This window comes from Pezoporus flaviventris, unplaced genomic scaffold (genome assembly GCF_033815535.1).
Source record: "Pezoporus flaviventris isolate CSIRO_AGI_PZ_B2104156 unplaced genomic scaffold, CSIRO_AGI_Pfla_v1 ptg000018l, whole genome shotgun sequence".
NCBI classification, from domain to species: domain Eukaryota; kingdom Metazoa; phylum Chordata; class Aves; order Psittaciformes; family Psittacidae; genus Pezoporus; species Pezoporus flaviventris.
The window spans coordinates 6,229,651-6,256,498 of NW_026892566.1; the positions used below are offsets into that span (position 1 = coordinate 6,229,651).

The 26,848-nt window shown below is 40.0% G+C and overlaps 1 protein-coding gene across 14 annotated transcripts in view; it reads right to left on the minus strand.

Moving 5' to 3' along the window:
* The window catches only part of ELAVL2 (ELAV like RNA binding protein 2), a 120,185-nt gene that overhangs the window by 37,901 nt on the left and 55,436 nt on the right, over nucleotides 1-26,848 (minus strand). For 5 of the 14 annotated variants that reach the window (XM_061455163.1, XM_061455164.1, XM_061455162.1 and 2 more), the window contains exons 2-3: nucleotides 15,021-15,111; nucleotides 12,401-12,641 (exon numbers count right to left, since the gene is read on the minus strand). In XM_061455163.1, the coding sequence (XP_061311147.1) occupies nucleotides 12,401-12,641; nucleotides 15,021-15,092 (313 nt within the window). In that variant the 5' untranslated portion in view covers nucleotides 15,093-15,111. Of the gene's footprint in view, nucleotides 1-12,400; nucleotides 12,642-15,020; nucleotides 15,409-26,848 lie in introns of those variants that run through there. The other 9 variants (XM_061455167.1, XM_061455168.1, XM_061455161.1 and 6 more) reach the window with 3 other exon arrangements.

Below are 26,848 nucleotides of genomic sequence, written 5' to 3' on the forward strand. Positions count from 1 at the left end.
CTAAACTATTTACAGTAAGCTAAGAATAACTTTATTTAAAGCTGTATGCTTAATTGTTAAGGTCTACTAAAGTATGGTAAGAACAAGTCAGCTTCCCATCTTTGTGAACAGGACCAAATCAACTTCACAGCAAGCTGAGGTTAGACTTTATTCTGACTTTCATTATCCTTAAGTTGCACACTGGTGGAAAAATGCAGTTAAAATAAACATACATGACAATATTACAAGCCTATATACTAAATCTTTTATTTGAATTCATCTCGGGCACCGATGTAATTTCAAATAGTCTCCTACAATTTCAGAGTGGAGATGCATTCCCTCATCAGCACACAAAAGCAGAAGTGGCATCATGTAAAAGACAGCGTTAAGATCAACCTAACATCGCAGGCAGTCACAGCCTAGTGTCCTGAAGGCAAGCGAGTGTGGCCATGGAGAAGATCAACAACACATCTGACCTGTAGTCCAACTTCAGGAGCATGAAAAGTTTGATACAGTTTCAGGTATCAGAGTAAAACAATCCTTTTGACTGTCTGGATCTAGACATAGGAATATTGTACAATATGTTTGGGTGATCCTCCTGAGAAACAAGCCCATGGAGTTGGTGTCAGTTCTTTTTCAAAGAACTTACTGCATCTTCATTAAATCACCATTGTCAACTGTAATTTATTTAAGCCACCAAGATTACCACAATATTATTTTGACACTGAATAAGGCTAGAAGCACACATCCCATGATGCAAATAATTTAACTGTAGAACTGTACCTAACTACCTATATATTGTCTAACAAGAAGGCCTAAAGGAATAAGCACAGAATAACAGTGTTGCTTTCTTCCCATTTTCTTTCAACATAAAATCACTGTTCAAGTTATAGTCCTTTAACATTTGCATTAAAGCCTGACCTGCATTTTAAAAGCAGCTTCAGCAAAATGAGGCATGAGCCACAGAGCAACCTCCAATTTAACAGCAGTTTGCTTACAGTTCCAGTAGATGGGCTCCATTTACTGAACATTCATACACCATTGAGGCAGCAAGCTCAATGCAGCAATCTAGTAAAGCTGTGATCACTACTAGATCTCTCTATTTGATACTTTGATGCCTCTTTCTCCCAGAGCCAGGTCCGGAGCTACTGCTCAGAAAGTTGAAGACTGAATGAAAAGGATCAAACACTGTTCAAAGTGCTTGACAGTTTATCCTAACATACAGTCACAAGAATGTATCTATAACTAAGCAGGCACAAATAGAACTATGAGCTATTCTAAAAATCTGACTTTTTCAGGGAGAGAAAAATGACACTATCTCAGCCAGGGTCAACTCTACCTTTTTACTAAATCAGTCCTACTCTCTTACTTACATCTCACATGGTTTTTACATGTGAGGAACAGTCATCTGCTGCTTCATCAACACAAGCTTGATGATGTCAATACAAAAATGGGGGTGGAGCTCTGGTTCTTTCCCACAGCAGAGAAAGCCAAGGGTAGAGGGTACTGTGGATGCCAAGATCTACATGAATCTGATCAAAGATGTTCAGCAACCTAGAACAGACATTAAACTGAGGATGACTTAACAGATACACCATAGAATCATAGAATAGTTATGGTTGGAAAGGACCTTAAGATCATCTAGTTCCAAACCCCTGCCATGGGCAGGGACACCTCACACTAAACCATGTCACCCAAGGCTCTTTCCAACCTGGCCTTGAACACCAGCGGGGATGGAGCATTCACAACTTCCCTGGGCAACCCATTCCAGTGCCTCACCAACCTCACAGTAAAGAACTTCCTTCTTATATCCAACCTAAACTTCCCCCATTTAAGTTTTAAACTGTTGCCCCTTGTCCTATCACTGCAGCACTTACTGAAGAGTCCCTCTCCAGCATCCTTATAGGCCCCCTTCAGATACTGGAAGGCTGCTATGAGGTCTCCACACAGCCTTCTCTTCTCCAGGTTGAACAGCCCCACCTTTCCCAGCCTGTCTTCATACAGGAAGTACTCCAGTCCCCTGATCATCCTCATGGCCCTTCTCTGGACTTGTTCCAACAGTTCCATGTCCTTTTTATGTTAAGGACACCAGAACTGCACACAATACTCCAGGTGAGGTCTCATGAGAGCAAAGTAGAGGGGCAGAATCACCTCCTTCGACTTGCTGGTCATGGTCCTTTTGATGCAGCCCAGGATACGGTTGGCTTTCTGGGCTGTGAGCACACACATTTTCTCACTGACCAACACCCCCAAGTCCTTCTCCACAGGGCTGCTCTGAATCTCTTCTCTGCCCAGCCTGTAGCTGTGCCTGGGAATGCTTCGACTCAGGTGTAGGAACTTGCACTTGGCATGGTTAAATATGAAATCTTGCCCCCCTGCAAAACGTAGGTGGAAGCAGGGACTGTGTAGGAAGGTGCACACTTTCGCAGCAAAAGCAAAAGTAACAGGGCATTTACTTACAGACAAGACAGAAGGTTGAACACAGTTTTGCCTGTTACAGCCTCTCATGTTCAAATGTAACTAGTGACAACCATGAGCTGCTTGAAATAATGACAGACCTAGAGAGCATGCCTTCTTACAGATTAGCTTTTCATATTACAGCTAGAAGCTACTTACTATGCTAAGGTGAAAGTATATCATAAATTTGCTAAATCAGTTATCTTTTTTGAAAGCTGCTGTCCTGGGTTCAGCTGTAACAGTTTTTTTTCTCCTTCCCAGTAGCTGGTGCAGTGCTGTGTTTCAGCTTTAGTCTGAGAACAATGCTGATAACACATTAGTTGTTGCTCAGTAGTACTTACCCTGAATCAAGGACTTTTTAGTCTCTCATGCCCTGCTAGTGAGGAGAGGCACAAGAAGCTGGAAGGAAGAAGAGACAGGTCACCAGACCCACACCAGCCACAGGGGTATTCCATACTACAGCACATCATGCCCAGTATACAAACCAGGGGGAGTCACCCAGAAGGGCAAACCACTGCTCAGGTAGGGCTGTGCATCAGTCACCAGGTAGTGAGTAATGGCATTGTGCATCACTGCTGTTTATTGTTTTGGTTTTGTTTGTGGTTTTTTTTTCCCCTTTTCCTTTTTAGTTTTATATTCTCTCCCCTTGTTACTTCCTTTATCATTATTATTATTAGTGGTAACAGTAGTGGTTTTGTATTATGCTTTAGTTATCATACTGCTCTTATCTCAACCCATGGGGTTTATATTCTTTCAATTCTCTTTCCCATCCTGCCCAGAGCAGGGTGGGAGAAGGAGGAGTGAACAAACAGCTACATGGTGCTGAGTTACCAGCTGGGGTTAAACCACAACAGCTGCCTTTTTACCCTTCAATTTTTTAACAGTTTTAGTAGTAACATGTTCTGTGCAGCTGAGAAGTTTAGTCTTTTGCCATTGATTTATTCCTCTTCAAGAATACAGCCAGCAGTGTTAAACGATCTGCCCTATTGTACCACCTAGTCACCTTAAATAAATAGCAGATAGCTAATGCATGTTGCTCTACTGCTGGGGCGTTTTGAAGCCTGCAGCAATTTGAGCACTAAAGTAAAAAACTAGCATGACACTTGAACAAAAATGCTTTTTCCAAAGTCGACATTAAGACATACTATTATTATTGGGATTTTGTTTTGTTTTTCTTTCAGACTTTATCTGCTACTTCATATCTGAGAGTTTTGAAAGACATCCTGAAATATGGCATAGTCAGAAATTTGAATGTGCCCCTCAGACACATTTTGCAAAAGTAAAGTTGCAGCGTTGCTTTCCGTTACAGGGGTTTCTCCCTCCCCCCAAACTCAGCTCAGTCTTTACTAATGACTGAAAAACAGTAACAAAATGATAAACTGTTGTTAGAAGATAAATCCTTCCCCTAGCGTAAGTGTTTACTGTCAACTGAAAAAATATGTCCTTGCTATTATGTCAAAGGGGAATATTGTTCTTTCAAGTTTTAACTAACTCCTGCATTTAGGAAACAGTAACAGCTACTAATCTGCACTGAGCAGTAGAAAGCAAGCCATTTCACACTTTAGTTGGTAAATACATGGGAAAAAGGATACACTGAGAAAAGGTGTCATTACTTGAAACTGAACTCTGCACAAACTAATTCTTGTAGGAATACAGCAAAATTCTATACAAAGGTGTGTGTGGGAATAATCAATGCAACTTGTTATAGATGTAAGACTTTGTAACCATTAGGCTTCAAATGCATTTCAAGAAGGGCTGAAAGCTGGGGCTTAAACCACATAAAACAGTAGGTACCAGAGTGACCAGGAGAAGAAAAGCAAATTTTATCTTCAATAGCTCCAGAAACTCAGAAGACAGCAAAGAACACAGATCACAAGTTTCCTTCTGGCTTAGTCAAACATCTCCTAGCATGCAGTAGTTTTCACTAGAAGTAACATTTATTCAAACAGCTGGCCCAGAATCACTAGGACATAACAGCAATATATACCTACAAAAACATATGAAAGAATAAGCAGTGATAAGACAAGCCACACAGGCAGCATCTGGACTCAAGGTGGAAGCACTATCTTCTGCAAGAGTACTACCTCTACTAAAAGCACACAAGACATCCATCATCACTAGAGAGCCACTGCCAATTTATAAGATCCAACACATTTACAGGCTTCTTATAAGTTACTGCAATGACTGACAAAGAGTGAGTTTTGATTTATCTGTAGAAAAGTGCACGAAAATGTATATTGCATTAATACCCATCAAAAAGCACAGTATCTGCTGAGCAATTCAATGATGTTCTGATTCACTATACTGAGAGGTCCCTTACGCTTAGCCTTATGAAGAGTTCCAGTTTTAAAACATCAAGTCCTCACATATGTTGTATATTGAGATCCGGTTAATATATGGATAAATGAACTGTTTAACCATTTTAAAAATAGCTTGTTTCTACAATGTCAGTACTAAAAACTAACCAGGCAACTTAACTGAATCACCGGAACAGAATGCAGATTTAGCAAAGCACACTTTTTTCTATCTTATTTGTGAAAACAAATCCTATGAACTTCTGAAAGGTCAAAGCAGTGTTGTGCCTGCAAGAGAGTGAAAAACAAATGGAAGTGCAAAGACAATCAAATGCTATATTGAGTAACATAAGATGAGAGAGTTCCTTCATCTCCACCTGTCTGCATGACTCATGACCAGACATGCAAAGTGCAATAAATTATGCCATTTACTATGAAAAACCACAGTAAATGCTGCTACGTCCTTCTCAGTAACATTAAACAGCAATATGTAGAACCAAAGAATACTAACTACAGAATACAATAGTAACAGACTTAAGACAAATCTGTATTAATAGTGCTCTGGAGCCACACAAGGCTTGTTTGAAAATGTAACTCCATTTTTCCTGCAGTCCAGACAATAGGACAGTACTCCAATCACCAGCTAAGTACTCCAGTACTCTGCTGTTGTATTTTTTCCAACAAGCACATAAAGTTCAAAACTACTTTATTAACTTTGTGCTGCACCACACTGAGTCCTTAGGCCACATCAGAGACTGCACTGTAACAGCTGCAGAGTACCAAACAAGGACTACCTTGAACATTGAAAAGCTGATGTTTAGAATAACCCTCCACCTCACACCCACCCCCAGAAAAATCTATGCTTAAAAGTCTTAAGCAAGATGCTCCAGAGAAGAGATCAAACAGTGACCATGTAATAAAATATAAATTTACTTCTAATCCCATTCAGTTTTTATTCTTGATTTCATCTTCTAATCAAGTTCTGCACAAGGCATCCTACTGGCAAAATACAGTTTAGGCAATACCTTTTGTCTACAACCCTGCCCAGATCATAAACTGTCACACTGCCAGAACTCATTCCCTATCTCAGCGCATCACTAAGCAGCAGCTAGCAAGAGCCCCTGCCTCTCACAGACTTAGCACACCACAAAAGAGCTTCAGATAGCTCCTCCTTTAGCTGCCAAACTACTCTACTCTCTCACACCGACAGCACTCAAAACCTTGCAGGAACTTGTGAAGGGTAAGAGGGGAAACTAAGAAATAGGACTGCAAACATGAAGCACACTGTAAGGGCTGAGAATAACAAAGGCATGACATTTCCATCAGCTCTGCTCTTGACACACACTAACATGAGCTAGGAGTCTGTGTACTGGTACAAGAGAAATAAGGAAAACCACAGGTTAATAAATTCACATGTTCTAGATGCAAGAAGCCAGTCACACAACACTTTCCACTGCTTAAGACACACAGTACCTTTTTCCCTTGATTACCATAAGACTGCTATAAAAGAGCAAGCATATCACAGAACATGAGGTATCAATAAAACAGTGTTTCACCCATACTTTGCTAAGAAAAGACCTGCTGCACAGAAAGTAAAAGGGGCTAGAGCACGTCCCATACAAAGGCTAAGAACATTGGGCTTTTCAGAAGAGAAGGCTGTGTGGAGACCTCACAGTAACCTTCCAGTATCTGAAGGGGGCTTACAAGGATGCTGGAGAGGGACTCTTTATCAGGGACTGCAGCGATAAGACAACAGGTAAGAGGTTCAAACTTAAACAGTGGAAGTTCAGGTTAGATATAAGGAATAAGTTCTTTACTGTGAGAGTGGTAAGGCACTGGAGCAGGTTGCCCAGAGAATCTGTGGCTGCCCCATCCCTGAGAGGATTCAAGGCTGGGCTGCATCAGGCTTTCAGCAACCTGGTCTAATGTGAAGCATCCCTGCCCACGGCATGATCTTAAGGTCCTTTCCAACCCAAACCTTTCCGTGATTTTATGATCCCACAGCCTCAGTTGTTTGGGCAGACTACAGTACAGCATTGTCACCAGGTGTTTGCTCAGACTCTACACCAGAGGAGAGTACTCAATAACCAAGGAACTGACATCAGAGAGTCCCTCCTAGCATTGCATTGACTATGCATATCCATTGCACACACTGAATTATGACCAGTGTTACTGAACTATTACAGGTGTTAACAACAGGCTTTTAAAGAAAACTGGAGGCTTTTACAAGCATATGATTATCCTAATCAGAGAAAACTACAGGAGCTCTGAAGACAAGAAAACTAAGAAATGTTCTGAAATTGTGAGGCTGAATTCCACAGTTTGTTTAGCTAAAACTCTGCAAGCACTCCTGGGTAAATGACAGAAGCAAAGACCTGAAATCATGAAGAATATTCCACAAAGGAAAAAAAAATAAAATCAAGCATTTCTTTTCCCTGTGTACAAGTGAATTTGCACTTAAGACAGTGGGCATTAAGAACTCATGCCTTTTTATAAGGATACCAAATTCATTGCTGTTTTTACCTGTACCTGTAATTGTCATTTACCTATATGCCCTTTTTACCTACATTTCAGGAAATTAGGTCTAGAAAATGCATACTAAGTCTTACTAAGGTACATCTTCATTTTTAAGTAGCCTGTTGACAGCTGCTAAATCCATCTGCCTTGCATCAGTAGAAAGGGTGTGCTTTTTAAGTGCCTGAACAGGGGCAGCTTGATAGTTAGACTTCATACAATTTTACCTTCCCATACATTTAAAAGTTAAGCTAAAATTACTTCATAATGTTATCTGCTCCTTTTAAATATGCAAAAGCCTTAAACTACAGGTATCTAGAGCAGCCAGTAACAATTCAGTTATGATGCACTGAGAACAGGATCTCCCACCTACTGTATAATTAGCTCATGTGGTAGCTTTGTACCTTGTGTTTACATACGTCTCCGTCAGTCAAAAGCATATAAGTGTTAACAGACCCCAGAATATCTGAGCACAATGACTCATTCCAGACAGATTCTTTGGTTAGGAAGCAAAGGTAAGTGACATTCATGCCCCTGCATCTCAGATGCTGCTCTCCTCAACAGGATTCTCACATAAAGAGACTCTTGCTCAGCATGTTTTAAAATCTTCATTAGCATCAAGGTTGAATTTCTCTACCATCAGTAGAAGAATGGAACAACAATCAGCTATTTTAAGTCTTGCTGAGAACACTTTCAGTATTTTTCCGTTAGCTGAGCAAGTAAACTTCATTTACTAATGTTACCTTAACAGCAGGTTGTGCCCATGAACTGCATACTTGGGTATGGCCAGTAGGAACCTTCTGCAGTTCAGCTCTCTACCCTAACTATTTCACAATTAAACTTAAGTAAAAATCGGTACATGACACAAACTTTGTTGACAGTACAGTGCAAGAAATTACTTTAATAAATTCCACACCACAGGAAAAAAACATTACTGAAACCCATAGAACAGCCTTTTAGAAACAGGGCTTCAGACTCCACCCATAAAATCAGTAAGTAAACTCCATGGTGCCTCCCTTCCCTCCAACAAATCTTCCACAGGCCGGGAGGCCCTCAAATTCAACTCATCTCAACTCTAAAGTACATAGACAACTTCAAGAAGCTGCAGCACTGCTATAATGAAGTCTTTAATGTACTCCAGTGTTGCAGATGTGACTGGAAAGTGAATATTAAACAGTAGGGTGGAAAGTAATTTGGTCCAAATCCACAGGACGCTCTGACAAGTATTTGGGCCAAGATGGCAGAAGCCATCCTTGATCCCTTTGAGTTCCAACAAATGGCACTGGTGACCCAGTATACAGCAGGCTTCTTGAGTCTTAAAATTTCCTAGTGGATCACATCAGTGGGGCAGGGTCTGGAACTCTTAATACTACCTGCTAATATTGACAGATAGGTTAGAATTTCTTTTTCAAGGCCAGGTTGGATGGGGCTTTGGGCATTCTTCACTGCTGAGAAATGGTTCACCTATGTGCTTTATTTCACTCACCAGTGAAGATACTGCCAGATTTCTTAGTGTTCCTACACTGATGCCATCTTACCTGCCTGGCAAACAGCTCTCAGTTCCAGCATACCATAAACGAAGTCAAAGGCAGACCTATGCTTTCCCCCCTTAACAAATTTTATTTGCAGTTTAGCCTTTATGAAAGTCCATTTCAGCTTTCACTGAAAAGTTCAGGGGAGTGTAGAGGTATTACCAGGTACCTAATACTCATGAGATTTCACTTAACCAATAATTACTGTTTTAACAGGAATTAAATGAATATAATTATGCAATTCATGCTGAATCTTACTCCACAGAAACTTAGTAACAATCCCGGTTCTGATTTGTAGAAATAAAAGGAAAAATTTGCTTTTCAAGAACTCCCTGTAGAAAACCTGAAAATGAGTAAGAACTAGACTGGAACTAGAGCATTCTCTCTCCAGTGTCCACAAAACACTATGTAATCTTGCTCCAAACTACCTAAACCAGAAATAAAAATGTAGTTGTAAGGTCAGATGCTATATTTCTCATTTATACTAAAACCTTTTGAATAAAGGCTGAGGCAGTGTTTTTGCTGGCAGCTGAATGTATGCCTCAGAGCTGAGGAGCCGCTCTCTGATAAAGCGGAAACACCAATTCTATCTCCATTCCAACACTGGTTGTCCTCTTCCACTAAGAGCACAATTAAGAGTCGGGATTCTTCTTAGGCACCACTTCATGCTATACAGAATACATCACATCTTCAAGTAAGTTCTTCCATTGTCTTGCTTCATTTTATTCCTGGGGAAGGAGTCTTTAGACACTACACAGAAGCAATGTGAGCTTCTAGCACGTAAAACATCAAAACTATCATGTATATATGCAGGCAATTTCCACATTGATTATTAAGAACTTGAGGATCACTTCTGTGTATCTGCAGAACTGCATATTTTAACTGGAAAAAGCATGCAATCCTTTATATAGAATCATAGAACAGTTAAGGTTGGAAAGGACCTTAAGATCATCTAGTTCCACCCCCCCTGCCATGGGCAGGGACACCTCACACTAAACCATCTCACCCAAGGCTTCGTCCAACCTGCTCTTGAACATTGCCAGGGATGGAGCATTCACAACTTCCCTGGGCAACCCATTCCACTGCCTCACCACACTAACAGGAAAAGATTTCCTCCTTATATCCAATCTAAACTTCCCCTGTTTCAGTTCTAACCCGTTACCCCTTGTCCTGTCACTACAGTCCCTAATGAAGAGTCCCTCCCTAGCATCCCTATAGGCCCCCTTCAGATACTGGAAGGCTGCTATGAGGTCTCCACGCAGCCTTCTCTTCTCCAGGCTCAACAGCCCCAACTCTCTCAGCCTATCTTCATATGGGAGGTGCTCCAGTCCCCTGATCATCCTCCTGGCCCTCCTCTGGACTTGTTCCAACAGTTCCATGTCCTTTTTATGTTGAGAACACCAGAACTGCACACAATACTCCAGGTGAGGTCTCACAAGAGCAGAGTAGAGGGGCAGGATCACCTCCTTCGACCTGCTGGCCACGCTCCTTTTGATGCAGCCCAGGATACAGCTCAGGATTGGCTTTCTGGGCTGCGAGCACACACTGAAGCTGGCTCATGTTCATTTTCTCATCAACCAACACCCCCAAGTCCTTCTCCACAGGGCTGCTCTGAATCTCTTCTCTGCCCAACCTGTAGCTGCGCCTGGGATTGCTCTGACCCAAGAGTAGGACCTTGCACTTAGCATGGTTAAACTTCATGAGGTTGGCATCAGCCCACCCCACAAGCATGTCAAGGTCCCTCTGGATGGCATTCCTTCCCTCCAGCGTATCAACCGAAACACACATCTTGGTGTCATTGGGAAACTTGCTGAGGGCACACTCAATCCCACTGTCCACGTCATCGATTAAGATGTTAAATAAGACTGGCCCCAAACACCGACCCCTGAGGGATGCCACCTGTTACCGCTCTCCAGCCAGACATTGAGCCATTGACCACAACTCTGTGTGTGGCCATACAGCCAGTTCTTTATCCACCGAGTGGTCCATCCATCATATTGACGTCTCCAATATAAGGAATGCTTAAACATATTAACTCAGGTCTGCAAGACAGATAAATGCTTTGTATAGCCATCCCACTAACTGATGAAGCACCAGTTACCTCTTAGCTGTTTCCTGACCTTTTGTTCCCATAGTGCAAAGTAAAAGACCTTTTGTTTGAAAGCACAGAGGTCATTACCTAAAGGGAAGGCAGACTTTTTTTCTGCATCAACCAGCCTTCAGCTGAAGACAGCAAGATGTGGCATCAGCAGAGTCTAGTTCCCCTGGTGCCCCAAAGCACATTCAGTACTGCTCACGTTCAGTGAAAGAGCAGAGATTACCAAGACAGTAAGTTCAGTAGAGCCCAAAGGAACAAAATCAGTGCTTTCAGTGGCCAAAGATAACATGCTGAAGCACAGTACTTCAGATTTAACCATTCCAGTACCTAACAGCTTAAAAGCAAGCCACCTGCTATAGGAAAAAGTGCTGGTCATTCAGATTGAAAGGGCAGGCAAAGCAGCCTTCCTTCATAAGCATGGAAGTCAGCCAGAGACTATTCAATAAGGAGGCCAAAAGAACAGTGTTGGGCTTTAAGGAGGCTCTTCGCTTGACTCATTTTGTGCCCCTAAATGGTCTCTAGCTCTGGGAGAGTAAATTGTCACAATCACAGACTGAAATGAGGAACTGCCATGAAGCATGGCCTAGTGCATTCGTCAAAACAAAGGTATATATTTTGGCCACCATCTTTGGTAAGTCTTACTCTTCAGGCAGAATGCCCTTGTTTGGGGGGAATTCACTTTCAAATTAACAAACTGTGAGTACAATAGTCAGTAGAAAAGATCAAGACTTTAAAAAAAATTCTTGCAGTCTCAGAACTGCAAGCTAAAATTGTGTTCCTGAAAGCTGGATATTTGAAGACTTTGGAGTGGAGGGGGGAAAAGCCAGGAAATCAAGTACTTAAGTTAACATTTCTGAACAAACCCAATAATATGTTGGCACAACTGGTACATCAATGTTTTTTGAGAAGTCTTGGAGTTGACAAATGGAGATGAGAAATTGAAATTTGCCAGTCATCCTTTTATTCTTGTTTTAAAGTGCCGGCATCCATCTGGTAGTTCTTTCAAAACGTAAAAAACCGGTCTAATATAGTCAACCTGTACGCACCAGCTATTGCTAAAATAAAGTACTAATACATCATAATGTAGTTCAGGCTTACACTATATTGATTCAAGTAATCATCCTCAAGAAAGCAGCTGAAATGCTGCAATACAAAAGCAGCTTCACCTACAAAGTAAGGTAGTCTGCCCTCTTCACATGGTACAAGTTTAATTACCTACATCTGTGCAAAAGGAAGTTTTGCATCAACTAGGACTAAGGAAATCATTACTCCAAATCTTTTCTTCAAAGACTCCAAAGCTCATAAGATTTAAATACCCTGTTAGCATTTACAGTACTCAAACAAACCTGATTAACTGCAAACACAATTTTGGGGTGCAGAATCTAGATAATGAACTTAAGTTCCTTCCAGCTAGCAACACCAGTATTACTTTCTTCTGCCTTTATTCCATGATTTAAGTGCAAAACACCATTTGACAGCTCACAGCTTCGAAAATGAAGATACAGAAAATTCCAAAATGAACATACCTGTTATTTTGTCCCTGACAAGCTTGCAGGATTCTATCTCACCAATGCTGCCAAAGAGGCTCTTCAGTTCCTCTTGTGTCATGTTTTGTGGAAGGTAGTTGACTATTAAATTGGTCTTGCTGTCTTCTGCATTCCCAGAATCAACTGGTGATGAGCAGTTGTTTATGGTGGTTGAACCATGGGTTGTGCTATTGCAAGTTGGTCCATTAGACAGTTGTGTTTCCATGGCAGCAATTACCTGCTGAAAAACAGAAAACAAGATCAAAATTCATATTTCACCATCTATTAGGAAAGTTCAGACAAGAATCTGCAGTACCTGTCACTAGGCAAGGCCATATTCTGCCTCTATAATGCAAAAGGCTCTACTAATACAGAAGGATTTTTAACTAAGGCAAAGCAATACTTCAAAAAGCTTACAGGCAAATAAAATTGCCACAAAACTTTCTAGGATCCTTCTTAATGAAGTCAGCAGTCAAAGCTTAGTTTTCATCAACCTGCATTCCCTACATTTAGCGGCATCACAGCCTTTCTAGTTACCAAGCAGAACTGGTCTGTTGCAAGGATTAACAGTTCTATTAACTTACAACTAGTAACTGAAATTATATGAAATATAGCTTTTAAAGTTACAGCATTTGGTTATTTTCAAGAAGAGGTGGGTGTTAACTGTATCCTAAGCCTATTTCTCATAAGCAACAGCAGAACGCAAAAGCACAAAAATTAGCAATCGAAAGGGACCTGGAGATATATGGATGTGCTGGGATAGAAAAACTCCTCCTTGGTAACCTCTAGATCAACCTTCTGTCACCAAAGATTGTAATTAGGTTTCTAAATGCTTTTGGTTAAACTAACAATCCCTGGTTCTCACATCTTCCCTCCACCTGCACCCTGAAAAAAGTTAAATATTTGATACTTTAACTTGAGCTACTTTTATACATCAAAATAAGAGAGTGATCACCACTCCAGGAACTATCATGTTTCACCCCAAAGTAACTGACTGTATGATTAGCAGATACAGTAGCAATCACTTGGAGAACTGTTAGGATTTGCCCACAGTATACCACTGCCATCTCAGTCAGTCACTGAATGGTAACAGTTGATAATTAAATGGATTTTTAATTGCAAACTAATACCCAGGCCTTGGTCAGCCTACCTACCCTGTCTGAGACCAACCACATAACACAACATCCAGCAGGAAATTCTATAAATTAATTTTCTAGTAATAAACATTTCAACATAGAAGCACGACTCTGCAAGAAGCTCACTAAAAATATCCAGCAGTCACCGAAATTAAACCTCATACTGAAATTTCTAGGAGGACTTCTCACACAAAGCCTACTGTAATATCACAGTGAAATGTCAAGGACCTCTGGAGTTTAAGTGTCCTGTTCAAAGCAGCATACCCTGCTTAGGTCAGCTGTACTCAAGGAACATACATTTAAATTTCCTAGAAATATACAAGAAGCTAAACTGACTGTCTTTAAACTACAATTCAGACATTCCTGGGAACACACTTATATGTTTTGCGTACAGAAGTATTTTCCAAGATGTTACTTCAGCACAACACAAGAAAGGGAAGATGCATCTATTAAGAACATTTCATATAAAAATCTGATCTAGTTTTCCTGAGGAGCTAGAAACTGGAACAACAGTTCCTTTGTGACAAACTCCAAGTGGTAACCTGCTTCTGGCACTGATAAAACAAGTCTGCTGAGACGATGAGAAAGTAGATGATCCTAATTAAGATAAAATTACTTTTCAAAACACTAGTATATCTGGCAGAGCTAGTAGCCACAAATGCTGTGCTCTGACTGAGGCTCTCTAGAATTGCTTTTCGCACCCTCTCTCTCTCAAATTTGAAGTGTTCATTGATCAAAATTAGCAGGATTTAGCAAGGACAACAAACAATCCTCACTTAACTGCACATTTGTTTCTGTGTTCAGGTGGCAAGAATGAGAGCCTATGCCAATATTCAAGTGAACAGGTGCAGTAGCCTGTGTGTGCTGAAATTACAGCATTTCTCAGCTATAGAACCATCTGCTCTGAACAAACTAGTATGTTTTACAAATAATGCATATTCCATAGATAAGTTGAATACAACCGTTCATAAAACACAAAGCACATCAGCAGTTACTAAATATTTTCCACCCAGAAAAATAGTTTGAGATAAATTTACAGTTTTCAAACAATTTCTTAGAGCAAGATTTGTAAATATACTTTTAAAATAGCAATCACAAATAACAATATACAGGGGTTTTTTACATTATTGCTATTTAGTATTCAGACCATACCAAAACCATTTTAGTACAATACTACTCTTAATCATCCACCGAGTGATTTGAGTTCATACTGCAATCTAATTGACATTAGAAAAAAGGCAAGTCACTGCAGTGTAAGTTCTACAGGATATCACCATATCATATAAAAAAGTTGTCATGATACACCAGTGTGCTCCAGGCTCTCACAGATTAGGGACACAACCGACAGCCTATAATGAAGTGTAGAACAAGAGTTAACACAAGAGTTAACATTCCAAATGGAAGATTAAGGAGTTTGGTATGGCCTCAGCACTATTAACATTGTTAAAAAGTATCCTGCAGAATTTAAGAAAAGACCCACAGACCCCAGTCCAAGGCTCTGCTGCCCACGAACCACTTCTAAGCAGAGAAGCCACATCACACAGTCTGACTGCCATGTTAGTTTGGAGTTGCCGTCTGCAATATGGACACAAAAAGTACCATATGTTAGATTAGCAAGATAATGCAACAAATCAGTTTGTACAAATTTACAGTAATTGCATTTATATTCCCAGCACGTCCATGCAGTGTGGCTTAATTGGATTTGAGGCAATTCCAATCTAATCTTTCCAAATTAAGTTCTAAAGTAATTTCTCTTACATAAGAAGCTTATTTTTAAGAAGAAAAAGATATTGCAGTCTAGTGACCGCTGCATCTACCCTGGAAACTACCTCCAGAACCACACCATGCCTAAAAGGAACTACACCACAAATTTTTTTAAATCTTTAAGACTGAGGGGAAACAAACAAAAACAAAAAAAAAACCACACAAAAAAACCCCAACACAATGAGTCCATTAGCACATAAAATGACCATGCAGCATTGAAAACCAACTCCCCTTACATGCCTTTCCCAGCCCACAAGAAAAATACATATACAGTGAACTACTTTGCTAAAGAATCCCATCTGTTCTTAAAATTCTAGGTTTTAAAAAAAAATAAATTCTTGACAGACAGTATTCCACAATTTCCTTGCAATAAGTGTTTAAGAGTACACAATAAGTGGCAGTAGATGATTTCTCAAAAATGGAGTAACTGAAGCAAAATATGCAAGAAATAGCTCTTCATAATGGTATTTTTGTCCCCAAGCACACTGTCTGCTTTTAAATAAAACATCATTTCAAACCCACTCCTATTTGAACTGAATAGTGCTAGGAGGATAGTACAAAAGCTAATGAGCCATTTACAGATGATTACAAGTATTCCAGATGTTAAATATAAGCACAATGGCACAAATAGGGAGACTCCTGACTGCGGCCACAGCTTCACACCCCTGTAAATACAAGAGATGCTTGCCTCTGGTTAGCAGACGAGGCAAGTCTGAGCGTTGTAAAAATCACAAGGACTCAGATTTTAGAAGGCTACTGCATCCAGTGTTTATAACACATACTTCAAAACAACCTTGCCTGTTTTAAACTAGTGAAAATTAGTCTTCATTTCAGTTTGCTACCACAGTAAATACAGCTGGCTGACTTCATGTCTGGTCTTTATTTTTAACTTAGACTGATAAAGGCCCTTAACCATTTCATTAGGAAAAATATTAAGACTTTTGTTTCACGTGCTAGCTGGAAAGCCATTCTCTCTGGTTTCTACCCAAAACCAATAGTAACATTTTCACTTCTGAAGTATACACTCTCCATTGTATACAGGCAAGTATGTGTGATGAACTGTTCATTATATGAAGAAAAACTGAAAGCCTCAACTGACTACTTTCAAGTCCAGACAAGCTTTAATGAGACTGCATTAAAGTAGCAGTTTACAAAATTCTCTGCCCTACAGAGACAGTAGTTACCTGTGCAAGATGATGTATTTGGATCACTATGGCTCTCAGCCCAGCAGCATGAGCTAATAGATTTTTTGCTTCTTGTGAGCCGCTGGCTGCAGACTGAAAACCCTAGGACAGTTTACATGTGTGCACAGGACTTGAGTGTACTCGCTACATAGACTTTACTGTGCACAGACATCACAGCACATCTCAAAAAAAGCACATCCCAAGAAGTACCTCCAGCTTGCATAACATCCATCTTCGCTGAAGTGTTCCACAAGGTACCTCACACCAGACCACTACCACAATATCATGACTCAAGAACAGATTTTGCTCTACCAATCCTTTTACCATTTTTATTACTTCCAAAGCTGTACAGACTGGTCTTTTACATCTTACTTGGAAAACTAGAGTTCTTACCCTTTTATCTACACTTCTACCTGACCCAACAAAAGAGGTCAGCTAACTACACCAAAGAAAAACAAATGTAATTTAAAAATGTTTTCAGTCTGAACACTTAAAATGGTACATTAACACAGAATTTGAGCTGTGAGTAGTTTTCAAAAAAGTTGTAAAATACCAAAATCCTGAAGAGACACTACTACCATGATAAAAAGCTAATACAGTTTTGACTATTAGTTTCAGAGAAAGTACTACACTTTGGATTATCAAAGTAGCTCAGCAGTTACTGCATTCAAAACCTAAATCAGTAAGTTCAGGAAACAGGGCTCTATGCCTGTTCAAGAAATTTAAGTTTATCTTAAAATACATTCAGATTAAGAGGAGAACAATTAAGTGAAGTTAGAAACTCTGCTTTTTCTTTATAGTCCTGACAGGAGCCAGAATTGAAATTAATCAGTTCAGCAAACAGAGTGTTGCCCTTTATAAACACACAGCACATGGGATCCATCTCCCTGTCAATAACTTGCTTTTGATTCACCAAGCACAGTCAAGATTTTAAACCCAAACACTCTTAAACACTGCTAGTGGCCTTCACTGAATCCCGGTTTCTGGGATTCCCAGCAGCAGTTTACGTAAGTCATAAGTAAGGTACACCTAGCACACCTTTGTTTTTAAAGGCCAAAGACATCAAGAGTTAGAAAACCATATGGTTTATGCAATCAGTTTCCCATAGAACACAGTTCCAATTATATCAATAGTTCATTTTTATGAAAGTCTTAGAAAATAAAGTAGTACTAGACCAACAAAACAATCAGTACTTTTACTAGTTTTCCCTGCAAAACACGTATTTTGCTGTGTCATATACTCAACTGGTGATCCTCAGCTGAAAATGCAAGCTGAGGCTGAACTGTGGCACAACCAAGATGATGTGAACACAGAAAAGCCTTCAACCACCTACCACCTCAGGTGCACATGCTAAAGAAATCTTTAGTTCATCACACTTCTGGCCAAAGCCTACTACCTCTTTTGAGTCATAGCTGTGCTTCCCCATCATAGAGGGAAAGAAAATATTTCGTATCAGTTTTATATGCAGAATTGAATCCTATTTATAAAGGCCTCACAAAAAAAGACCACTGCAGACATGTCTACCCTGATTATTACATGTATTTATTACATGAAGGTGATTACAGAAAAAAATCAGCACCCTGAATTCAAGCAGCCAGACACCAAATATTAAACACATCTGACTCCTCCAACAGGCTACTACTGTTCAGAGGCAACTGAAGCTGCACCATGAAATGCCTCCAGTCTCAAGGGTCACAGGTGATAGAATGCTCTCGATAAAATCCTGAGATGCTACACATGCTCCCACAGATGCTCCTGAAGAAGCATTATACCAGGAGATCTTCAGATCATGCTTTAGAATACAGCATTTGCCATCTTGCCTCTTACTTAGGGACAGTGCAATGGAAGCACAGAGCAACTGTCACACATTGCTATTTAGGTAAGCAGATGTTACATGTTTCTTTCCCCATGGACATGTACATTGACTGTCATATCTTCCAGATATGAAAAGTCTAAACCAGAACTTTAGTCTCAGTTCATCATGCAGTTGGGGGGGGGTTGTGTTGTTTTGGTTTTTTGTGTCGTTTTGTTTGTTTGGGTTTTTTGGGGGGGGGAGTTTTTTTTTATTTAAATACCTAGTGTGTTTTAGAGGATTTATGCCACCTACTTTGACTCACAAGAGTAATGAATGTAGTTTAGCAAGGGTAAGCTGTCTGTCATCTGTGAGGAGTGCTGCTAAACATCTTAAATAGAAGAAAAAAAAAACAAAACTGTTTTTTGAGAGCTCTGTGAAAGGCAATAGCCCTGACATAACCTAGATACTCAACTTTGCTTTAAAAAACAGAACTCATTAAAAAAATAAATTGAAGTGCACAATTATTTGTACTTTGAACAGCCTCAATTCCTAAAAATCAGTAAAGATGAAGCATTATCTTTACTAGCCTGTTAATTTGAAGGGCTCACTCTTCAAACAGTCAAGTAACTTGCACCTGCATGAATGCAGTGTCTTATTTCATGCATACTTGAAAGAGCTCTGTACAACAAAAGACAGTGGAGGCTGCTGCACCCAGCATATGCAAAAACTGCCATACAGGCTACTAGAACATCCCAAACTTCTTCATGGGTAAAGGCACCTACAGGCCAGAGGACACCTCTACAGTCATTCACCTTGCTTGTCAGAATGAAACACTATTCATGTTCAGTTTCCCTGTAGGAAGGACAGTTGTCAAGAAAGAGCTTGATGGTTACCCTTATGACCACATGTTAACAGCTCATATTGTGCCTGGTGAGCCTGCACAAATAGTGCTAACTCCTTAGCCTGTGTTTTCAGTTATTTTAAAACAGTATAAACCAACATTTCTCCATTAGAGCCCTCCCCAGCTGCATGTCCATTCATTTGTTATTCCCTGCATTACACTACTGGGAAAAAAGAAAGTCATCTGTAGCGCAAACTAAATTAGGGTACTGCTCCAGGAGTTAACTTGCTCAGCCCAGGAGACCCAACCAGTAAAGTATCTCTTGATTTATGCAAAGTTATGAGGAAAACCTGTTATACAATAGAGATCAAAGGAGGAAACAGTCACAGAAAACTTCAAATTAGCTTGTGATAAGGTGGTCTCAAAATTTTCAAAGATACTAATATAAACACAGGCAACCCTAAAACCAGAAAGCAGAAGTACTATGAAACAATAAACCCAACCTACATAAACTCTTTTAAGGTGGCAGGTTAGAAGGAAAAAATCTTTCCATACTGGCTCTCATATGAATCACTTAACTAATACCACTTAGCACTTCTAACACACAAAGGCATCATGAGAAAGTGAGTGGAGATGGAAGATGTGTGGAAAGTCATATGGGATATTGACAGTTTAATTTAACCATGTTATCAGTGCTGCAAAAGTTAATACACAAAAGCTTTCAGAAAGGATGTAGAAGCAGGGCAGACTTCCCCATTCCAGAGAGGCAGTGAGAAGACAAGCAGACAGCTGCAGACAGCTGCACAAAAACCAGCCATCAGTACTGTAAAAAGTATTAAAGTATTGTTTTTCCACTTGGCCACAAAGCACAAATTTTGCTATCAGCAGAAAAGCTTGATAATGCTGGTTACTGCACTGAAAAAACACAAGGAAGAAGGTGCAACTTATATACTGAATGTAAAAATGTATAGGGAATGCTAAAATATATATGCAGATGAAAAATATCTCCACACAGCATGCAATGCTTTTGGAAACTCTTAGCATTCCTGACAAAAAAACTAAAGAATCACGGGATGCTCTAAAAAACCACCACACTAACACTACCAGTGCATTAGGAAAGGAGCCAGCATTACGACTTGCAAGCAGTTCTGAAAAAAATAATGTATGTAAAACAAGATGAGGACATTATTTGACAATGAGAGTAATCTAGAGACCATGCAGCAGCTCCTCTGCCTGACTGCAATTCCTATCTTACCACCTGGGGTGAAAGGAGGGAAATAAACAGGCTAATCTAACTTATTTTAGAAAAACTAGAAATATTTACTCTAGTAGTCATTTAAAGAAAAACATCTATATTCTATTAAATAATGAGTTCATGTAAGACTCTAATAAAGTAAATCCATTTTTTAAGTTCCTAATTATTCAGGACACATAACTACTTCTACCTCCCAGAGCAAGGGAGAATCAAAATGCAACATTAATTAGATTATGCTCAGAACGAAAGAGCTCAGCACAAAACTGTATTCTTCCTTTTCAATATCCTATTTAATTTTAAAAAGGGGAAATAATTTTGTTGTATTTTAAAATCATAGCTAAATGTCAAGTTGGCCTGTCTAAACACATTGCAAATATTCACCAACAGTTTCACCAAAACTGTCAATGACCAGAAACAGGCACTGGTGTGATCAGACCTCAAACAAATAGCAAGCCTCAAATGAGATGCAAACAATACCAGACTTGATCAACACTTCAACTGAGACTGTAACAGAAAGGATATACTTAGGCTTTTCAACTGTACCCTACCATTCACAAAACCTTGCCAACTACAACTTTTGCTCTTACTCTCTTAAAGAGTTGTGCATGCTGTCCCAGGCTCACCTGTGAGCCCTCAGCCTTCTAGCAAAGTGCCCTCCAAGCTGATACAATTCAGTCAAAATGCATATGTAGCCTGAAAAAAATAACAGTATCTTACTGCAGACATTTCCCTTAAGCCTTACACATTGCAGTCCTCTTGAGCCTACCGAGGATAACAGAAAACGGATTCAATGGGGTGAAAGAAGACAACTTGAGGGCTCTTCAAATACAGCATCTTAATAGCTCGAAGGTTTTAAAGTCAACATCCACTTTCAGACATACAGCACCTGCTCTACTTGAACTGACTATGATGCATACTTCAATTTTTCAGTATTTACCTCACTACCCCAGGAGGACTGTGTAAATTCCCCCCCCCCCCTTCACACTGCAGTTACATCCTTCTGCCCCACTGGAAAATTCAAAAGCTGAAGGTTAACCAATAACCAGGAAAAGGAAGTAAACCAGGTTAGCCTGACTCTGAAGAGATGCCTAAAGTCAGAAAGACAGCTTCTTCCTAATCAAGAAAGCAGGTGTCAACTTCAAGGCCTCCCACTACATTTACTCTCCCATTCCTGTCCCTAAGAGCACAGCTGAAAAGTTTTGTCCCTCATGCACCTAGCTTTCATCAGCGCAAAGAATAGACCAGGAACACTTTTGCTCTGCTGCTTTTTTTCCATAGCAGCACTCCTCTTGCTCACAGCTCCCTGGTAAACTGGAGAGACGGTTGGGCCCAAAACCCACTAGTATTACAGACACTCTGCAAGTGGCATGCCTCAGCAGACTTAAGTGCCCAGATTTTGAGAACTTGGTATCTCCATCATAGCCCTACCCTTGAAACTGCAGGACAAATTCCCTTGATGTCCTCCCTTGAGGGAAGTTTTTGTTCTCCAACAGTAACATATCGTAAGTGTTGAGTAGGCAAGGAAGCCACATGACTGAATATCCCTATCTTTTAAACCCTCATGTACACAGCTACTTAGCTAAGCAACTGACACCTTTAATCCCACAGAGGGAGAAAGCCCAAGCAGCTGAAAGTCAAAAAACCAGCAGCCTCCATGTCTCTCCCTTCCTCCATACCCTTCCTTACATGTCCCTCCGAAGCGGTGTAAGGCCGTGACACTGATGTGTCAAAGACAAAGCCTATGCACTGATATGCCTCCATTAGCCCAGATCACCAGTGGCCTGACAGCCAGCTGTGGCACAGCATCCTTTTTTACAACCAAAGCTTATGTGCAATACAAAGTATTCAAACCAAACTGAAGCATGCGCCATTACATACAGATGCAACTAAGTAATTTTTGCATAGGAAAATTAATCCTTCCATTAAGCCTTCTGGGAAGAAAAGATCTTTACTAAGATAATAGCTCAACTGGCAAGACAGAGCAAGAGGTACCATGAACTCAGCATTACAGCAGGTATGACAGCAAGCAAGCTACCAGAAGAGTCCAGCACATGACGTTGTCCAGAACTGCTTCAATGACCTAGATTCACATGTTACAGATCTTAAACACTATTCAAACACTAAATACCTGCCTTTCCTCATTGCTGAAAGGCTTCAAGTATCACAAAAAGCAAAAAAAAAGTAGGGATTTGGTGGCACCAACTGACTTGAGCAGCACAGTTTGTTTAGGTTTTGTTTTGGTTGTTTTTTTTTTTTTAAACAGTGTGTCCTGGGTTCAGCAGTAGCAGTCATTTTCCTCCTTCTTAGTAGCTGGTACAGGGCTGTGTTTTTGACTTTCAGCCTGGGAACAGCACTGATAACACCAGTGGTTTTAGTTGTTGCTAAGTAATGTTTAATCTGACCAAGCACTTTTGAGACTCATGCTCTGCAGGGAGAAGTGGAAGGCAGGAGGAAGCACAGACAGGATACCTGGCCCAAACTAACCAGAGGGGTATCCCATACCACAGCACATAATGCTGAGTATATGAACTTGGGGGAGTTACCCAGAAGGACTAGATCACTGCTCAGATGAGGCTGGGTACTGGTCAACAGGCGGTGAGCAGTTGTATTCTCTTCCCTTGTTATTTCCCCCATCATTATTATCATTGGTGGTGGCAGCAGTGGTTTGTGTTATAACTTAGTTACTGGACTGTTCTTCTTGCAACCCATGGGAGTTACATTCTTTCAATCCTCCTCCCCTCCTTCTGGGAGCAGGGGTGGAAGAAGTAGGGGTAGTGAGCAAGCGGCTGCATGGCTCTAAGTTACAGGTTTGGTTTAAACCACAACACAGAGCCAGGCATGAAACTGATTGGAAGAACAAAAGAACTCTTCAAACACATTTCCAGTCAGCATTTCCTATCATCTTCAGTCAAAAGCAGCTCAGAGTTCACTTACAGGTATCAGTCTTCCATGATTTCTTCACTTCAACATTTAAGCTCATTTGGAAAGAGTGAGGAGATTAACAAGCCATTCTTGTGTAACAATACATAATGAACCAATTTTAAAAAATACAGACAAAGCCTGTTTAGTCTGAACACCTATTACAGATAAAGGCTGACTATTCAATCTCAAGTAGTATTCTTTATAGTATGAAGTTAATAACCACATCTTTTAGAAAAACAAGCTTAAGGGCAGCTATGACTCCAGGAGAAGGAAGCTACTATGGTTCCATGAATGCAGCACAAAAGCTTCCAGTAGTAGATGAAGAAAACTTCCTTTCTTAATCCTGCTATGCCACGAGTGATGAATAATGCAACACTGATACAACACAACAGATCCATATGCTACACTTAGTTGACTTATGTGAAGAAACCTGTAATTAAACTGAAAATGCAGAGATGGATACTTAAATTTTACAGTTTTAAATTAATTTATTTGGATTTCAGTCAGCACAGAAATCTTATAGCTAAGTCTTAAGGTTTCTGATCTTTGTGGATGGGAATCCCTACACAAACAAATTCAAGGACAGAGAAACAGAGCAGCCATGATGCCAGAACCCTTTGATAAATCTCCAAGAATTATATACATTACAACTAATACTGTTGATCATATTTTCCCATCATTCTGTCCAGAAAATATGTTTCTGGACCCATCTGGCTTCCATACATTCTTGTTCTTTCTCCTAACCTTTTGATTGTGGAAGGACATAGCTAGCTTGCCTTCCACCTCTTAATGTTTTCCAGTACTACATCTTCCATTAAACTATACATCACTATACTGACTTCAGAAACTCTTGATCCTTACATGGGCTAACCTACACATTTTTATTTTATTCCTATGCTATATTATTCTATGTATCATCCTATTCCAGGCATTATACCCAAACCTATTAAAACTTCAACTCAATGTATTTATGCAGTCAGCATTTCTATTAGATTTGTCTAAACCACTAAACATTGTATACGCATATTACTGTAATCTGGACTTTGCAACAGCAAATTCTAGATTAGGTAATTCTGTTTGAAATTAGTTTTGAAAAGCTGACTTCAGTGTCTTAAGAGGTTTTTAGGAGATTTGTCATTGCATCCAAACACTGAAATAATACCCCATTTCACAGAAAAACGAATTATATGCCTAATTCAATAGCAAGAGAAACAGTGGTCACAGAAGTACACCACTGCAACAGAGCTCCCAAATAAACTGGGAAAGATATGATTCCAAGTATTTTATTCTCTTGTGCACATCCTCAAACTTCAATATCAATAGGAAAAAAAATAATCAAGAGAATTGTTTACCAAGAAAGTTGGTAAGAAGTCTCAAGACAGCATATTAGGAAAAACAAAGCCTAATGGCAAACAGCTCTTAATAAACTTACCACTTCTCTGCCCTGTATCAATGCATATCAAGCTCTAGAAAGTCCCCCACACCCCCAAAACCTCCCTGTAACACATACCATGGGGCAAAATAAGAGCCTGGACAAAAAAGTCAGATAAACAGAAGCAACCAAAAATTAACTTTGATAAAATCAACGGTAAATGGTAAAAAAAAAAAGACACTGATGCAATCCAACTTCATGCTCTTGCTTCCTACAATATGCTAACCTGCATACTTCTATTACCATTTTGCCACAGCAACACACCAACTCTGAGTCTTGGAGAAGGGCAGCCACTTTCTATCAGCACCCAAGTTTGAGATCAGGAAGTTACGACCTTGCTTATCTCTAGCACCCTTCATAGCAGACCTGTCAAATCACATTATTTGCCATGGCACCCAAAGGCTGAGCTCTGAAGTGCTGAGAAATATGTTGAAATAAACCAGATGGTTTATTTTATGCTGTCACATCCCTCTGACATGGAGAGAGGAATTTGATTTTGGAAATTCATCTTTATTTTGTAATGAGCTACTTCCAGAAGAGCAACAAGTCCACTTTCATGGGGTGAACATTATGCCTGGGGAAAAAACTTATGTCTTGAAAAACAGAGTCAATAAATAACGGCTGTTCAGAAACAGTGCGCCTTCCCTCCCAGCACTTTCATGCGGGGGGGGGGGGGGTACGACACGACACCAAAACCATGACAGCAGTTTATACTGTTTATACTCAGTCTCCTAAACTATGGGGCTCTTAAACACATACTTTACCAGCATCAAGTTAAGAACATGTTTTGCTACAACTGGAAAGATAAAAGTAACCACTGGACACACACTGTCAACAGGTCAAAAGCCACCAATGTTCTGAGAAGTCTGAACAAACTGTTATTGGGAGTATGAAACATCTTGCTGGTATCAGATATAGGTTCTCACTGTTCTTATATAATCACACATTCCCACTGAAGACATACTGAAGTAGTTTATTTTTCTGTCAAGAGTTGAACTTCCACAGGTGCCATTTTACCCAAAAGGCGGCAAAATCAGGATACTGTACAAGTAAAACATGAAGAGCAGCATCCTGACACTGAGGAGCTGCCATCAAGCATCATTTGACTGATGACAAAAACAGCCTGTAGTGCAGTAATTATTTCCAATTTGCAAAAGATTGACCCTTGGTAACTCATCTCCCAAACCTATCAAACTGCAGCAGAAAAACACCAGAGAGATTACATGTCAGTTGCACACAGTTATGAGCACAGGTTACAACTTTAGTTTTGGTTTTCTTTACTGTGCATCTTTAAAAGACGCAACTGCTCTGTGAAAACCATTCTATTGGCATGCAACAGCTTACTAGACAACACACTCGGCACAGGCATGATTCAAACATTTCTCTTGCGTCTCCCAGCAGTTTGTCAACTCCCTACAGCAGCAAGAACAGCTACTGAAGTAGGGTCTAGCAGGCACATCTCTGAAACACCACTGAGGCTACAAATTCTCAGTAGGTTGCTATAAGGTTAACTGTATCAAACAGGCTTGAAACAGCTACTAAGGTTAAAATCTGTTGTATTATGCACCAACTCAGATCTAAAACAGAGTGAAAAAAAAAAGATGCTATAAATGCTGCTATATCCATCCTTACTAAACTCAGAGAAAATAACTACCCTTCCTCCTAGATCTGTGGACAATAACAGCAGCTTTCATTCAAAGCCATATGACAACTCCATCTAGTTGAAGAAACAGCTAAAAATGTTTAGGCACAGAAAGTGCTTAAACACAGAAAGGTTAAGTATCAGAGGCTGTCCTCACAATAAAGACATCCCATATGGTAACTATTTTAGGGCTGTTAAGTATCAGAGGTTAGAAAAATCACATGGGTGTCTCCAAACTACCAGCTCCTCAGCTGATTTTCACCCTTTGCATAAAGAAACAGTAAGTTGGGATAATTTTTAGAACATAGCTCACTCAGGAACTGTTCCCTTCAAAGAGCATTTAGCTTCCATAACCAGACATTCTTTCTAGTAAAGACCTGAAAGGAAAGCAAGCCTGTAACTTCCAACAAAAATACCTACAGCTTTGGAACAGATCAGCTGATTTATATTTCAGCTGGTTCTAATTCACTGCACCTG